The 18,370-nt window shown below is 29.3% G+C and overlaps 1 protein-coding gene across 4 annotated transcripts in view; it reads left to right on the forward strand.

Annotated features, from left to right (window-relative positions):
• The window catches only part of foxo (forkhead box, sub-group O), a 296,218-nt gene that overhangs the window by 173,846 nt on the left and 104,002 nt on the right, over positions 1 to 18,370 (forward strand). For 3 of the 4 annotated variants that reach the window (XR_011174222.1, XR_011174223.1, XR_011174217.1), the window contains exons 2-7: positions 2,118 to 2,239; positions 2,321 to 2,515; positions 6,191 to 6,306; positions 8,298 to 8,527; positions 9,847 to 10,179; positions 12,834 to 13,155. Coding sequence is in view for 1 of the 4 variants with exons in the window: in XM_069121636.1 (XP_068977737.1) it covers positions 2,118 to 2,239; positions 2,321 to 2,515; positions 6,191 to 6,306; positions 8,298 to 8,527; positions 9,847 to 10,179; positions 12,834 to 13,055 (1,218 nt within the window). In the remaining 3 variants the exon portion in view is untranslated. Of the gene's footprint in view, positions 1 to 2,117; positions 2,240 to 2,320; positions 2,516 to 6,190; positions 6,307 to 8,297; positions 8,528 to 9,846; positions 10,180 to 12,833; positions 14,323 to 18,370 lie in introns of those variants that run through there. The other variant, XM_069121636.1, reaches the window with a different exon arrangement.

The following is an 18,370-nucleotide window of genomic DNA, read 5'->3' on the forward strand; positions in this document are numbered from 1 at the left end:
GAATTTGTAACTCGATATTTCATATGGTAGATAGAATTTAATATAGATATTTAGGGAATTTTTATCTATATATTGTTTAATTTATAGTTTGCTGCTTTTGTACAAAGAGAAGTTATATGAAAATAAAGTGTGAATATCAATGAATAAAATAAGTGAGCACGATAATATTTCATGAAAAAGAAGGATAGCGTAGAATGGTATCAAAGCTATTTCCTTTTTAGAGTATTGGTACTTTTTCGTGATACAAAATAGCTAACAATTTTTCTTAGAACGCGTATATATTTATATACTTTCGTAATGGAGTCTATTACATTCTTAAATTATTATCTAATTTTAATATTCTTTATATATTTATTTCTCGTTGAATTAGCTTTTTTCATGTGATAATATATTTGTTGTATACTATTGAGAATTTATATTAACAAACTAAGTAAGAAGTAGAATACTTAAAAGGATAATGATAATAATACGTAATCATTATGCAAATTTGTGCATATGGTTTATATCAGACTAAAATATTACATATAAAATACAAAATATCTACGCTATAAATTGCAATATACTATCTCAATTGTTTAGATACAATGTACATAAATTAGTAAGAATAAATGTATCCATTAAATAATTAATTGAATAATTAATCTTTAAATCCTTTAAATCTTCGAAAACGACATACAATTATTTCTTTCTTCAAATTTCATTTGCTTCAGTAACACAGTAAAAATCACGAATTACAAAGAGATCTTAAACTTTTTTAACAATGAAACATTTATTATAAATTCAGATCAAATTTATCTGTATATAATATTCGATCACAAAGTCGAGAAGCTCGAATTGCGAATCACGAATCGTGCGGAATAAAATCTGCATTTCTAGCAGATACTACTGGCGGAACGATGGCACTGGGGGCAGATTCTTGTAATTTCGGAAAGTTCGTACGCGTCCGGAGAACGAAGAAGCATCAATTTTGCAAAAGTAATTTTTATTTGCCGCGGTATCGTGCCATCGGCTGCTTACGTAAAAGCTTTCTTCTCCGGGCTGCTTTGTGCATATACGCGCTCGCGTAGGAGATACTGCTATGGGACGAAGACGAAAGAAAATTGTTATCGCTTCTCAACGCTACTTTCATATTAGGGTAGAAGCTTTCCGAAATTTTTGGGAGGAAGAAGGGCTCGGGTGACTACGTCGATTCAATTTGCCTAATGAACAAGCCCGGCTTAAACCGTCTCTGTCTACGGAGCACAATAAAACGTGGCTCTCATGACTCACTCTTCGGAATCGATTTTGTACATGGTATAAAACTACTCTCTCTCCCTCTCTTTCTCTCTATCTGACAATGCGAACGCTTCGCGTGGAGTTCGCTCGGTCGCGTCGGTCATAGCATTACGCGTGCGAGAAAGTAAGACAGTAAAGGGAACTGGTATTGAGATATCGCGTGGGAGGGGCAGTGGGTACTGCTAGGTGATCGTAAATTTCAGCGAAATTGAAATTATAAAGTTGCTGTAAAAGCGGCGCGGAAAGATTTCGACGAATGATAAGTCCTTTAATTTTACCTCTTGGATTTATTACGTTCGAACATGAGTAAGAATTTTCGAGACGTTATGGTTAAGTATTCTATCGAAGAAAGATGATCCATATAAAATTTATTTGATACATTCTGTATTATATACGATTTAAGTGCTGTGTCACGATGTTCATACAGAAAAAGCTATAAATAATCTATTTTATAAGACCGTTTAAATTTTTCATATTTTTATTCTTAATTTCGTATACTATTGTTAGTTATTAATTGGTATATCTAGATATTAATTCCTTTCCTCCTAGATATAATCATTAAGTAAGATTATATTTACTTATAGGTAATATATACGTTTAGAAAATGCTTATGATCATCAATCAAATAATATTTTTAACGAATTATTTAAGTATCGTGTAATTTATAGTAGTACTGTTTAACTATCTCTTGAAAACGAGACGTTTAAATTATTCTGTTTCAAGTAATAGTTTCAAATTAAATCAATTTTGCATTTGAAATGAGAATTTTCCTAATTTATGCGCGTTAAATTCTTGCTATCTAGAATTTACTCTAAAACTTGCACATTTCTGTTTGTTTATAGAACTCCATAAGACACAATCTGTCATTACACAGCAGATTTATGCGAGTGCAGAACGAGGGTACTGGAAAGAGTTCCTGGTGGATGATCAATCGCGACGCGAAACCAGGCAAGTCGCGTAGAAGGTAAGTCGTTGTTCATTTTGTGAATGATTCGTCGTTGTCACGGTGCACACACAGACTACGATCTTCGTTGATGTGTCACAGGGCAATAACCATGGAGACTAGCAAATTTGAGAAACGACGTGGCAGGGTGAGGAAGAAGATCGAGGCGCTAAGAAACGGGGGGTTGCAAACTGACGCAACGCCTAGCCCCAGTAATAGCGTGAATGAGGGGTTGGATCTCTTCCCGGATAGTCCTCTTCAACCTGGCAGTGGATTTCAACTTTCACCTGATTTTCGGTATGTCTATATTTGAGTTTGATTTGCATTATTTTCATTACATTCGGAATTTTATAGTAGCTCCGTGTTTGATCGTTTTCTTCTTTTATGCTTTAGTCTGAACTATTTGGCTAAGAATTATAATAAATTAGTTAGTTATTGTATTGAACTATTGTTTGATCTCTGAGAAACGATTGATTCTATTGTTAATGAATTTAAACAAGACCATTTATCTTTGATATTCTTTCTTTTAAAACAATCTTTCTTCTCTTAACCCTTAAATCTTATTGTGGCATTTTGTACTACCTAGAAGTTATAAATATTAGTCAAGTTATAAACTATTATAACTTGGTTTTAAATAGTACACGAATAGACTACGGATATTTATACATTTATAGAAGTTTTATATATATTATATATTTATAGAAGTATGTATAAACGTGCTCATTACGCTAAATATGCAAACATGGACAAAATAAATTTTAATTACTCAATCAAATATATTGGTTTGTTTATATATTTACAATTTTTCTAAATAACTGGAAAATAAAAATTTAGCACATTAACGAAATACTTAATATAAAAAATAAGAATTTCTGCTTACGTTCTTACGTAAAGTAGTAACTTTAGTTATGTTCATAAAAATATGAATTTGCATAAACATTAACAATTTACGTATGATGACAGATATATATTTCGATAATCCTCAACCTTAAATTGAATTCTATAATTATGACTTTAAAGTCAGATAAATTCATTATTGAGATATCTCAGAATCCTATCAGACAGTTAAGCATTCTCATCTCACTACTATAGTTAAAAAACAAATAAAATTCTATTTCCCTTTGATAGGAATGTATTTATTTGCATCATCATGATAGAATTGGTGTGAAGTATTTATGTACAATAGTTTAATACTTAATTTTATTTTCACAGATTTTGTGAGATATGAAAAAATTAATACTTATTTATTATTATTATTTATCACTAATTACTTTATGTTTTATAAAAGCAGTTCAATATTATAACGGAAAAGTAATTATACTTTTTATCATGTGGTATGAATGAAAAATGAATGGAAAATACTTATCTTAGCCAATTGGTTGTTAACCTTTCAATTGAATTTTATAACGTGAATTTTTCGAAGAATAAGATTCATTTTATAATTTATTAATATAGATGTTGCCTGGAGATTAATCTTTTTATGCAAGAAATTGTAAAACATGTTTCATGGAACTTGTCTATATTCGATATCTAAAAATATTCTATGATTGCAATAACAGATTATTGTCTTAACAATTTATCTACGCTTTACCCTATTAACAAATCATAATTAAAGAGAAACTATAAGAATTTCATAAAGATAATTATTTCAAATGTTCTTCCTTAAAATGAGGATTTGTCAATGTTATATTTTAAAATTATTTTTATAAGTGCCTGAAAATTTAATTAATGAAGTTTGAAATAAAATTTCTTATTCGAATTTAATGCGATGTTCTGATGTTTTACTAAACGAATTTCCTATTACTCTCTTAAGTACATGCTTTATTTAAAGCCCAATTTTAGAACGTTTCTTCTTTCATTTATCTTGTTCATTGTTAATCGTATTTAATTAGTCGTGCCAATCATTTTCAGTTATTATAAAATATAAAATTATAAAATACTTCCATCGCTGCTTTAAAGAAAAATTGTTTCTGAAGTTACCATTTTGCCATTCATTCTTTTTTTCATTTACTTATATCGTTCAATCTAATTCAGTCCAAAATTTGACATAAATACATTTGATACAAGTAGAAATACATGGTATTCTGAAATAATTCATCTCTGAAATAATATTTTACATACATTTTACATGAAATTTTGAAGGTACCACTTTGAAGCAATATGTCATTGACTATATTTATTTGTTGTTAACTCAAGTTAAATATTTTATACTTTTATCTTAGTATTTATTTAAAATTTTTAGTGTTAAATGAGCGCAATTTTCTGAATAATAAATACTAATAAATAAAGCCATTGCACTCACGCATATAATGATCTGTTTTTGCAGAGAAATAAAATTAACTTTCATAAATAAAAGTTTGACGAATATGGCATTATAAATTATGTACATATGCAAAAAATAATAATAAAATAAATTAATGATATAAATAAAAATTTCAATATAACTTTGAGAAATAAATACAAGAATATAAAATAAAATAACTTAATGTTGCAAATCAAGCATGAAAAATAATCTTTTACACATTTTGACTTTACAACTTTTGATATAAAATTGCTGTTTAAATTTGATATAAAATTCCATGCAAAATTGAAAACATCAATTGATTATTTGCTAATTATTATATATTCTGAAATTGATATTTAACTATTAATGATATTAGTTTTATTGAAATATTAATCAACGTTAATCCAATTGAAAGGTTAATGCAACTTTATCTCTCATGTTTACTTCAAATGTTTTTATCATTAAAATATTTATACTTAAATTAGACACAATCGTAATGTATTATACAAAGTAAATATATTTTCTGTTTTTCATTCATTATGCTTACTTTTAAAAAATATCGCGTATTATTTACAAATTGTTTGCATTACAAATTGCTCGATATTGAATATAATTCTTATATTTATTTTTGTATAACACATAGTTAAAAATATCAGCTGCAATGCGCGCTATTAGCAAAAAGTACAGAACCACTATTTTATATTACGCTTTTGTACTAATCGTAAACTACACATAATGCACCACTCTTGCTTTATAAATAGTTTTGCAAAGTACATCATAGAATATATGTACGTATCATTGGATTATGTAATAAGTTCGTATTTCCGTCCGTGTTTCTTCAAAAATATGTAAAAGTTTGTTAGTTTGTTATAAAGTCTATTTGATCAACGATGTGTGTATGTATCTTCTTATTTTATTATCCTTTGTTTTCTATACGATCACTTCAAATCCTATCGTCTGTCCTTTTATTAACAAATTTCGATATGTGTGTGTTTGTGCGTGCGTACTTTTACATTCTTTAAAGTATTTAATGATTGCTTGTATAAAAGTACTACAAATACTAAAATAATTAACATAGTAATGAATAATGCACTAAATTTTCCAATAATTTTAAATACATACACACATATCGCAAAATCTAATATTTTTGCTATATCTTAAAAGAAATCTGTTTGTTGTAACAAATAATTCTTATGCTAAATATTCAGGACTTTTCTGTATTATTTACACAAACTTTGTTCGTGTCTCTGATTCATGTAGCGTTTATATAAGTTCTATAAGTTCTATAAAGTATCGTAGTTCGTAGATTAACAGAGCAACATGTAAGATAATTTACGTTTATCAGTAACATTTATGTATTTTTTCATTGTTTGATTCTTAATGGATTAAACAATTCAATTATGTTATAAGGAATATAGTAAGAATAATAATACGAAAAAATATAACAGAGATACTGATACTAAAACATAGTTATGGAAATATATATAAATATTAGTTGTTCTATGTTGTCCATTGCAATTGTCACAAATAATGTTGTTATTGAGTAATATTCCTCCAAACATGACATTGAAAAGGGAATAAACTTATTACATAATCTAATATTCGTGGCCTCTTTCACTATCTTGCGTATTAGTTTATACTTTGATATCTGCACATTTAAAATACATTTGAACTATTTTTTATTCGAGTCCTCGAGCTTCAAGCAATGCCTCATCCTGTGGTCGATTAAGTCCAATCCCGGCGATCCCTGGGAAACCGGAATGGACACCAACATACACACCCTCTTATAGCCCAGAACAATTAGGTACGCACTACAATTTCATATATGTTTCTCTTTTTCTTTCGCCAGCGTTTACCGTTTATCTTGTACCAGTATTATTTTTTTTTCTTTTCTACTGCACTTTCAATACACGCCCAGCATGATTGAGATGTCGAAAGTTTGGCACGCGAAGCTTAGATAGCTCAGCGCTTTCTTACGAGTTAGACAGTAATTTTAGTCAATTTTGTATTTTGATTATAATCCCAGTATACTGTCCTTTTATGATTATGTGAAAGTAGAGGCTACAAGTTTTGGTTGTTCAAGGTTATTGAGTAATCGGTTTTATCACAATGTTTGACAGTTGTCTATCTTTTTATTACATATTTGCTTTATATAGATATATGAATACTGTAATATATCGTTAACTGCACAAATTACACTTAATTAGTAAGAATTGGTAAGAATATCAATTGACTCATAAAGACATTTTTGTAAAGTCATATTAATAAACGATTTTAGATTTGAAACAAAATTTTCAGAGACATCAAAAACACCGTACAATAACATTTTTAAATAATTGAATAATTTGAGAATATAGTGACGTATAGAAAGTGATGTAAAAATTTTGTATACAGTGAAAAATATCATATACAATATGGTTAATTATTATTTCATAGATACAGATCTCATACTTCACTTCACTTTCATCGTAAATATTAACTAAATGCACGTTGCTATCGTTATACAATTCTTTATTACAATGACGAATATTTCCTTAATTTATATTGATTATAATTGTGTATATCTTAAATTAGAATTATTGAAGCAATGTCGATCAACTTTTGAAATCATGTAAATTATTGTAAGTACAAATTTACACAAATATATTCGCAGATATAAATAAAACGGAAGTATGTATACCTTCCCTCATAAATACTAGAACATTATTAGAAGAAAATAAGGTGGATTTGACTAATTATCAGAAAATAACGAAATCGCGTTTGCAACCTTAAGCTGCAAAGAAGTCATAAGTTCGATATATCAAGAAAAATCTCAGCAATTATATAAATTCTTGTAAATGGTTCGCACAATATTTTCCACGTATTTTTGTACAAACCGTTATCTTGTGCAAATATAAAATTCTAACAGTTTAATTATTTCCCTAATAATCGGAAAGAATTATCACGTCTTGCATGAGACTGCCAGTGTCCCCTTGCACAATTGAGCTAATATTATTAGGAAAATTTTACATAACACAAATCGAACTTTCTTGTATAACAACAACAATGTTAGTAATAATATATCAAATAGAAGTTTACAACTAAATTTTACAAATTGCAAATCATCTGATTATCATCATCGCCTGTTCGACGTAAACATAATATAACTTACAATGATTACGAGAAGTATTTGTGCATACACTTATTTTTTAACGAAGCGATTTTTTATCAATTTCTATGTACATATATATTTCATTTCCACAATATCACATTTGTATTGTCATATGAAAACATCGCTAAATTTATTATACTTGAATCTAATTAATTATCATGTGAGTATTACAATAAATACAGCGATGTATAAATACTTTTTGTAGATACTGTATAATTTATACGTTGCTAAATTACTAATATTATTCGTTGATAAATTATTGTGCAAGAAAGCCTAAATGTTTCAATATTTATGAACAGAAGTATAAATAATAGATGGTAATAGTAAAAAGAAGAAATATCTTATTAGAACCATAAATATTTACAATAGAAACTTAACAAATTCCCAATCATAAATCTATTAAACGACGAAGAATGAACTGTTGAGAAAATAGGAGTTATATCGTTTTCAAGCCATGGAGAAACATTTTCAAATAGCCAAAAATCACCAAAACTCGAAACTTCTATTTTGATTGACATAACATTATATTCCAATACCGCTTGGAACCAAAGCTCTGATGGTATAGCACAGCATGAAACGCACGTATAAAAGCAAGTAATAGACATACAATTAACACATGTTCTTTTCATTGAACACGACCATAGCCGGTAGCCTCGCGGAAACGATGAAACTGGAATCCTACCAAATGTACCAAACATCACCGTCCAGCCACCAGCAACAGACCGGACCGCCACCTTCCTATTACGAGACCCAATATCAGAGAAGTAATAGCCTGTCGACAGGATCGTCCTCTTTCGCTCTGCAGCCAACTCCTCAATCAGGAAATCAGCAAAGATGCCCGCTTCACGGTCTGCAACCGTGTGCCTGTCAAATGGTGAGTGAACAAAGAAGTCTGAAATGGCAAGCTGCAAGTAACATTCAGCCACAGGGGAGGAACAAAGTGTAGCAAAGCCTTTAACCCGACTCCCGTAATCCGTGAAAGGAGGAAAGACTGGATAATGCTGATTTAAAGGTTTTTTCGTTGATTGTTTTGAGATGCATATCGTTCGTCGCAAATGGCATAACTAACAAAGGCAATAAACGTGGATTTTTCTCTACTTTTCGTAGTCTTTGTTTGATGACCAATTTGATATTCTTGAAGGTACTTGATTTATTTATCCAATGTTTAGAGTGGGAAATTTTAATACATCATTTTCTAAATCTTTATATCTTTTATGCAAACTACACATTATTATTATACAATAATTAATAATTATTGCTATTTTCATGTATAATAATATTTAAGAATATATTAATATAACGTTTGAATACTTTAACTCTTTGAACATGAAACTACAGAAAAAATTCAAAATTTCTTTTAATGAAAATTTAATATATTTTTGTTCCACTTAGATGACGGGAGATTTTTTTCGTAAAGTTGATTTCAATCTGGAAAGATTTCCAATCTATTTCTGAAAAGTAATCTCATTACTTTAATTTTGATTTCCAATTCTACAACAAGAACGAGAATATTAATACATTGAATACATTAAATCTCCTAACTATTTAACACAATGTATTGTTTGCTTTGTAACAAAATGATACAAATTGAATATCTACAATTAAAGAATATTAGAAATAAAATTTTTAAGCGGTATATAAATTGGTCTTATCTGTTACAATTCAATTTTATAAGCATGTATCAATGCTGATTTTACACTAATTATTCACTCCTTACTTTTAATTAAAATCAATTTTGCAATATTTACTCCTACACAGAAATAGATAATCTAGCACATTGATGTAATTAAATGATTCAATAACGTAACAAACAAAACATGGTTTCAAATGTAAGTTCCAAGCTTTTTCTACTCTCCGAAAGACATACTTTTATTAAGCAAGATCTAACTAGTAAATCTGCCTTCGCTCACATTGTCGTCAGTAATAACTTCATAAGTGCAGTTAGTGTGACGTTGAAACCCATATAAAAAAATTTAAGTAATAGATTATTCTAACCTATTGAAATTAGATTTTATAACTATCAATCTATCATCAATACTATTATTTTCAAATGTGTTATTCAGATACAGATCTTTCATTTAAAACTAATTTTACAAAGTTTGCCATTGTATAAAAACAAAGAACTTCACACTTTCTCGTTGTTAAATAATTCTATTTTCAACGGTTATATTCTTTTTCCTCGAAAAATATTAGAACTTGAGTCCAGTGGCTGGAATGTCGCCGTCATATCAGCAGAGTGAACCAAGTCCCACGGCATTAGGAAGCAATCAGCAACAAACTCTTCAGTACATGATGCAGACGCAACAGTGCCAACAGCAACAACAGCAGCAACAACAACAGCAACAACAACAGTCGCAAACAGGAGCAACGGGATCCAGTCCACCGCAAACACCCACACCATGTGGTTCAACACCGAGCACAATGATGGGACAATTGATGGGAGCTCTCAATAATTCGACGCTCCTTGACGATTTAAACATTAATATCGAATCGTTACACGGTGGATTCGATTGTAATGTGGAAGAGGTATGTTTTATTGTATATTCTGCTTATTATTAGATCGCGGATGTTTATGCGTTTATGAGAAATTTCAGAGATACACAGAATGCGTATAATCTGTAAAAATATATAAAATATTCAGAATATGACATTTATTATGTTTAGTAAGTATTATAAATCCCTGCTTAAGTTTCGTTTCTTTAATTAAATTCATAAAAATATAAATTTGCATAAACATCCATAGTCTGTTCACTAGTATTAGAGGATGTATGTTCATATAAATTGATGATTTCATATAAAACATGAGCTATGTCAATTTTTGTCTTTTTCCACGAAGGCAAAGAAATATTTTATTTTTACTACTGTATCTTTAACTCTGTTCAATAGATTTCAATATTATTTACGAATATGCCCATGATATTATACAATTGCTGTGGGTATTATTTGAAACTATACCGTACAAGAATTATAGATATCCAATTAAATCATAAAGTTGTGGATTTCATAATTAACATTGTTTCTAAGCTAGATATATCTAAATTAGGTTCCTAGAGTGAATGATGCACCCTTATTCCAATTGGATATTTTTCATTAAATAGATGAAAGAAGTAATCAATAGATACTTAAAGATATCAATCTTCTTCAAAATATCTTCTTCAATGCTGTTATCGTACGAAATCATATCGGTATATGATTTATTGTTTGAAGAAACAATGATGATCCTATAATAAGTACTTTAATCTAAAGATTGCGAAAATAGCCTTACTCGCTTAACAAGATATTCTTGATAAAGTTATTATGATGAGAAATAGTTTTGACTAAGATTATTTTCGTAGAACTAAAATTTTCGTTCAACAATGAAACACAATATACAGGGTGGTTGGTAACTGGTGGTACAAGCGGAAAGGGGGTGATTCTACGCGAAAAAAGGAGTCGAAAATATAGAATAAAAATTTTTCGTAGAGGCTTTGTTTTCGAGAAAATCGACTTTGAATTTTCGTTCGGTACGCGTGCACTTTATCACGTCCCGTTATAACGGATCTCACTGTAGATTTTTAAAAAAATTAAAGAGAAAATTTTTATTCTATATTTCGACTTCTTTTTTCGCGTAGAATCACCCCCTTTTCCGCTTGTACCACCAGTTACCAACCACCCTGTATATAGAGGGTGAGTCTCCTAACATGATGAAATATATAACTCCTAATTTATTCGTTGTACGAAAACATATTTCAAACAGAAGTTGTATAGTATCTAGGAGATCATACAGTGCCCTAATATATTTTTTGCTACCTTTCTTTTTTAACGAGATATTAGGGTCACCCTCAGTTTTTTAAATAGAATGTCTAATATTTTTTCTCAAATTCGGATAAATCGTCAAATTTTGCGTAAAGAAGTATTAGACAAAGTGGAACTTAAAGTTAATAATTGCTGAAATATCTTCAAATTAATAATCTTCTATTAGGAAATACGCTCAGCCAACGTTTTTTAACACAACTTTCTTTACAACAGCAGGTCATATTTGTAAACGTGCTCCTTAGAGTGAGCACCTTAGAGCGATTGTCTCAAAAACAACGTCTTGCTAGGAACCTTAAAACAAGCCTCTTGCAAATACGAGAATACATATGTGCCTTATTTTAATAAAAAACAAGTCAAAAAGTAATTGTTAATAACTCTGGCAATTTATACGATTTTAAATGATAAAAAGCAAGTACCATTAGTGATCAATGTAATATTTGTAAAATTATTCACAAGAAAATAGTTAAGTATTGGAAACTTTACAGTTTTATTAAAATATTTAAATTTTAAAGTATTTTTTCTTTGCATTTCTTTAATTGATACTTACATGACCTTATATAATTTGTGAATGTTTAACTTTAATTCATTTTAAATTTTCTAATAACATTTACTTAATACTTAATAATCTTATTTGATTAACAAGTAAGCGTAATAGCTTCCAGAAGGTAATATTATGCAAATAAATTTAAAATTAATTACGCAGACTAATGTAATTTCATATTTAATCTCTGTTTTAATTTTTGAAGTATCTTATACACAGTTATTGCGAAATAAGAAAATTAATGTGACAAAGAATTTTATTTTCGTACATTTATTACTCTATTAATTGTTAGTTGTATGTTTACTCTGTTAATTGTATTTTTTTATTACCAAGCAGCAATTTAATTATGAATTTTTAATATATTTATATAAAAATAACACATTTCACAGGATAATTAAAATAGTAATACGACCTATATTTTTAGAAAAATAATGTATATTGTGTCTATTCATTAATATATTGTAAATATATTTTCGAATTTAATTCTTACATCTTTATACTTTCATTAAAACGTCAAATCGTCTTCTCTTAGTACCTAATTGTCATGTCTTCAGCTATTGTGAACATTTCGTGTTGTATATTTAAGATCCCAATCGTGTTAAAACATAATCGCTTCTGCACAAAACAGTATATTTTCAACTTTATCTGATCAAGTTTTCCGCAAAATATCTTCATATCAGTTCATTATTCCATCTACTCTTGCTACGGACAAATAAAAAGACATTCGTCATTTTAAAGAAATGTTTCAATTGATTACAATTATACTAAGGGGATAATGAAAAGTGAATTATACGAAACTTATAATTATTGGTTTATACTAATGTTGAACATTGAACGGTTTCAGGTGATCAAACACGAATTGTCAATGGACGGGACGTTAGACTTTAACTTCCAGCAAGGTGTGATGGGCACGGCTGCGATCCAAGTGAGCGACAGTAACGTTGGTCAGAACGGTACTGTGTCCCAAAACAACGTGGTTGGCACGGCGGCTGGAAACGCGCCCGCAGGAGTTTACGTGAGCACCAACGCGGCGACTCCTGCTGCTTCTCCCTCTTGGGTTCACTAGCAGTGGACCCCACTGCCCTCGACACCCCCGTCGTCCTTGTCATCGTCATTACTAGACGGACAAGAGAATTTCCACGGACAGCCCGAGGGACAGTTCATCGGTGAGTCAAGTATCATTTATTTCAAAGAATTATACAGATCAGTTCTGTGATACGTCGAACACGAGGAATGGTAAAAAATTACTAGGAATTTTCTATTAAAAACATTTTAAAAAAGTAGATTTTTTAGAATATCTACCACAAATGACACTCGTACCGCGTATGAGATAAACACTAGCTATTTCTTTCATAATACTTTCATTTTTAACCTGTTAGTGGGATCTTAACGCCTCTTTTGGATTATTTTCGAATCATACTTTTCTATCGTTAGAAAATGTAAGATTAAAGAAAATAAGGATTAATTATTAATATGCATTTCTCGTTTCAATTTTATATTAAAGGTTTTATTAACATGCCAAAAGTCCCGCTTTCTGTTAGAGTGAGGTCTAGATTTAAATAAAATCTTTAGTCTTTAAAAGTGAATAAAGACAAATTTCAGTTGTGTATGTCAATTTAAATCCTTGCGAATTTCAATGCGATATAAATTATTTTCAGCAGGAATGAATATTTTTAACCTCTTATTTTTAGCATGTAAAAAAATGGCGGACTTCGAAATAAAGAAATTATTATGTCTAAGACATTGTGCCCGGTTAATAGGCTAATAAAGATATACATTTTTTTATTGTTATGGGTCTATCGCCATTTATTCTTATCAATAGTCATAAAATGATGTGACTACGCATCAAGAAATTATTTAGAGGCGTGAAGATGAAACGCAAATGAAATAACGCGCAAGCCCGAGATCTAAATCTAAGGGTTGTTTTAATGGTTAATAGTTTGAATAGTATTGTTAAAAATTAATTAAAAGTATTTTTTAAGAGAGAACACAATTCTTTCATAGTATTTTTTATCAATCTTCATATGCAAACAATATTTTGTTGGTCGCATAGAAAAATTTAATGGAGTTATATGACAACTTTGCATAAATTTTTATGCATGAAAACGTATAAAAATAATTGGAAGATGAAGAGGAAAGGAAAAAAACCAAGTATATCGTACAATAACGTAAATTACTTGAGATCATAAAAAATATGTACATGCTAAATAGTTTGATTAGTTACTGCGTTAATGACTTTTACTTTTGTCTTTTTCCCTATCCTTGCTCAATCTTGAAATCTGTTGTTTAGATAAGAAATGCAATTTTATAGGCTTATCAGTTAAATAGTGATTTAATAAAGAAACAAAATGCAGTAAAATAACAAAAATGTTCCCCAAGACATTTGAAAATGTAATTTTGTATATCAAATTAATTTCAAGTATCACATACTAAAGATGGTTTGATTAATTGAAAGATATATTATTAATTTGAAACCTGAATACCAATTGATACAATTTTAAATAAAGTAAGCGTCTATCTATAAATACATATATTTTAATTATATTAACAAACTATACACCAGAAATATGTAAGAATTATAAAAATAGTAATGTGTACGCGTAAATTCAATTTTTGCGATGTTTGTTTTTGTTTTAAAAAAGTAAAATGCATGTGGGGATGTATGTTTATTTGTAGTCTCGTTATGAATATTTACCACGTTTATACCTAATATTTGTAAAAATAATAACCTACCTGTATATTGAATTCTTTGCAAACGATTAAAGCATATTTGATTTTAACGTTTAAAGCGCGAGAAATACAAACTAATTTTTGTAAAATATTGTCAAATTTTATTTTCTATAAATTAAAGGCATCTATAGAAATAAATTATTTTGTATTGATGATTATAGTTTGTAGAATAAATATTTCCTTCCTGTTTTCATCGTTTTTATAACGAATAATACTTTTTTAGTGTAACTAATACAATAAACATCGATTATAAAAATCTGTACTCAAAGTTATCTTATTGTCGATAATTCAAATTCATGAATTCATGTCAGACAGAAAAATCAATATTTAAGGATGAACAATCTCAATAAAAAGCAGAAAGGTCTCATTTGTATACTATAACATATTTTTATGAATAATAACTGTAATATTTATTTCACTTATAATACTATATTTTACACTGTAAATCATATTTGCTCTAACGAAAATGCAGTGGAGTTGAACATGGATTACATTATGTGACATATACGTTATAAGACAATAACTATAATTAAAATAATATGATAAATCATATAAATAATGATAAATCAGATCACAATATAATTTTATGACAACTTTATCATATGACAGGTTCAGAAAAAGGTCAGAGACAGAAGTTTCATTCATTACTAACTTTCAATCGAAATTTTAGCCTCAAGAGAACTATTGAAGACATGCTATTACAAAATCATTATAGAATAATCTGTTTTAGCTTCCTGGAGAGGAACGAAGCTAGACAGTAACATGTAATCATTAAAAGATTATCACTGAAGAAATTATCTCTAATCAGTTTTTCTGTCCTATTTGTCTGAAAGGATATGTTATCTATTAGGTTAGTTAGGTGGAAAGCTTTGTGCGAGATTTTCGAAGAAAAAGAAACGACTCTTTTAATGAAAATTTATTAATTTCATAAGTTTATTAAATTTACTAATATTCAGTGTAATATCATTTATTATTTGAGACTATATGTCGAAATATTGATATAATCTGAGGCTATACAATTTTCCGTGTTTGTTTATTAAAATATTTTTCCATTACTTATATACTTAGTTCTCAGAGCCAATATTGTGCTTTTTCCCTAAACTGTTTTTTTTAGCTTTGTAATTTGATCAAATGATAATTGGACGGTACAATATCAGGACTATATGGAGGACATTACTATTCTCCATTAATTTTTAAATGAAATGTTTAAAATCATTTTTGTATCACGCATGTGACACCGACGAAATTCTCAACAACAAATTTTCTTACAATAGATAGTATACTTTCTGTAACTTACATTTTAATTCTCTAAATTCTCTAATTAAGAGCGTAATTTTGCAGGTCATTGATGCTAAGAAATTCTGTTGCATAACAGTAACAAGTTCATACTTATATCTAAGATAACATAACAAATAAATAAGAGCGAATTTAATAAAGTATGCCTATTGTAGGCAAAATTGCAAAAATTGTTTGTGCAACAGAAACTCACAAGCTACAACTTCTCCCTTGATTATCCGAGCTGTATGGAATGGAGCATCATTCGTTTTCATATGAGATACATATTGATATTCATTTATGTTAGATTATTTTCTAAATATCAATATTAAACGGGAACAGGAAATTTTTTGATAAAAATATAACAGTTTCTGTTTTTTTACTTCTTTTTTTTCTTTTAATTTCTATTCTCGTTTTCCAAATACAAGAAGCCATTACCAAATTCTCTATTAATGATCATTTTATTAATAAGTATATTGATAATCGAAATTGCAATGTATCATCAATTAGTAAAGTACTATCCATAAACGCTCAGTTTATATATGTTTAGGAAAATTTGCATTTTAAACTGACTTTCTAATCAATCTCATTCACAGAACTTATTATAACACTTATAAAAACTTAAGGAAAGCTGGAAAGTTATTGAGAAATTGTCAAAACCTTTAATAATTCTTACATATCTCGTTTGAAATAATAATGTGATACATTATAATAGTATTTTAATAAATTTTTTTGGTGTAATAAAATTAATTCTTTCGTTCTCCATACCTGTCATATTTTTCAATCATTGCTTTGATCAATTTTGATATTTATATTCTTATATTATAATATTTATTATTATCGCAAAAATGATCGCACAATGCAAATTCAAATGCCGAATAAATTTTTTGATGTTTCTTATCTAATCTATCTCGAATTTTTTTCAAATAATAATGGCTGTAGTGGCCAACATATACATATTATTATAACTCTTACACATAGTTTTAACTAACTTTTACGATCTGCATATGTGTACTAAATAACAACTCCACCCAAATTCTGATTCATTAATTTCTTCCTTGATAATCTGAATTAATTATCACATTTTGTATAAAACTAGTAGGTGTGCTAATACTTGTGAAAAAGTGTACATTACTGTACATACGTCCATGTGCTTAGATGTTGCTTCGTTTCCCACAATTTCTTCGCACATAGAGATCTTTCAATAGGAAAATACTAAATTACCCAATCATATGTTTGTATGTTCATGTATTTCTTCCCTTTTTTCTTTCTATCGACCGAAATCTTCGCTAATGTGTGTAGCTCGAAGTCGGTTCAATAACAACATGTAGCGAGCAGCGGTTGTGGATAACGTTGATCGCCGTATAGGTAAAATAATATTTGCACAACCGTGCCATAACAATGCTCACTGGTACAGTATTTAATAAATCGCTTCCTCGTACCTTGTCCTCTCTGCGGCCGCCGCGCTCACCCTTTTTATATGATGTTTCGTACGTGCCACCACATTTATATAGCACCGCGTATCCACCTGTGTTTTGTCCAAAATCGGTATTGACTTGGGCTCGATAACAATTACATTTCGCTCGCCGTCGAATTATGTCGAAAACATTTGTACACGTGCATGGAAAAAATGTGTAAACAAACCGTTTAACTTTTTCTGTTAGACGATGCTTTGCTGGTCGCAAAAAAAATTTCGTGATACATTTTCGATCGAAGAAACTTTTTTACGTGTTTGAAAAGCATCAAGGAATATGTAGAAACAATTTTCTATGTGATTTTTATAGTTAGCAACACTTTTTACCGCTTCCCAACCACGGACGAGATATTTCATGACACGATATTGTTCATACTATGCCACGAACGAATCATCTCGCGACACAATATCGTTCGTACTACGTTACGGACGAGATATCTCGTGTGTTAGTTTATTAGGACGAGAGTTGTAATTACAGAAAGACAGAGTCACGGGATATCTCATCCGTGGCGTAGTACGAATGATATTGTGTCGCGGGATAACTCATCCGTGGCATCGTACATACAAACGATATTGTGTCGCGGAATAACTCGTCTGTGCCCTCGTACGTACGAACGATATTGTGTCGCGAGATATCTTGTCCATGGTTCTGAAGCAGTTAAGAGAGCTTTACCCCATACATTCAAATACGTAAGTGCTTACTAATATAACAAAATGTAGTTCAGAAAGATGTTCACCTCTTTCATTATGTCACATTGAATATACATGGCGCACGAAAGTATTTGAATGCTTACCACAGAACTTTTTATAGATACATTATGCCCATTATGCGAAACTTTTTGAAATTTCGTTAGGACTGAAATGAGATACAATTATAGTCATTATAGTATTATTTAAAACCG

Source organism: Bombus flavifrons, chromosome 1 (assembly GCF_040668555.2).
Source record: "Bombus flavifrons isolate JBK064 chromosome 1, iyBomFlav1_principal, whole genome shotgun sequence".
In the NCBI taxonomy this organism is placed as follows: Eukaryota; Metazoa; Arthropoda; class Insecta; order Hymenoptera; family Apidae; genus Bombus; species Bombus flavifrons.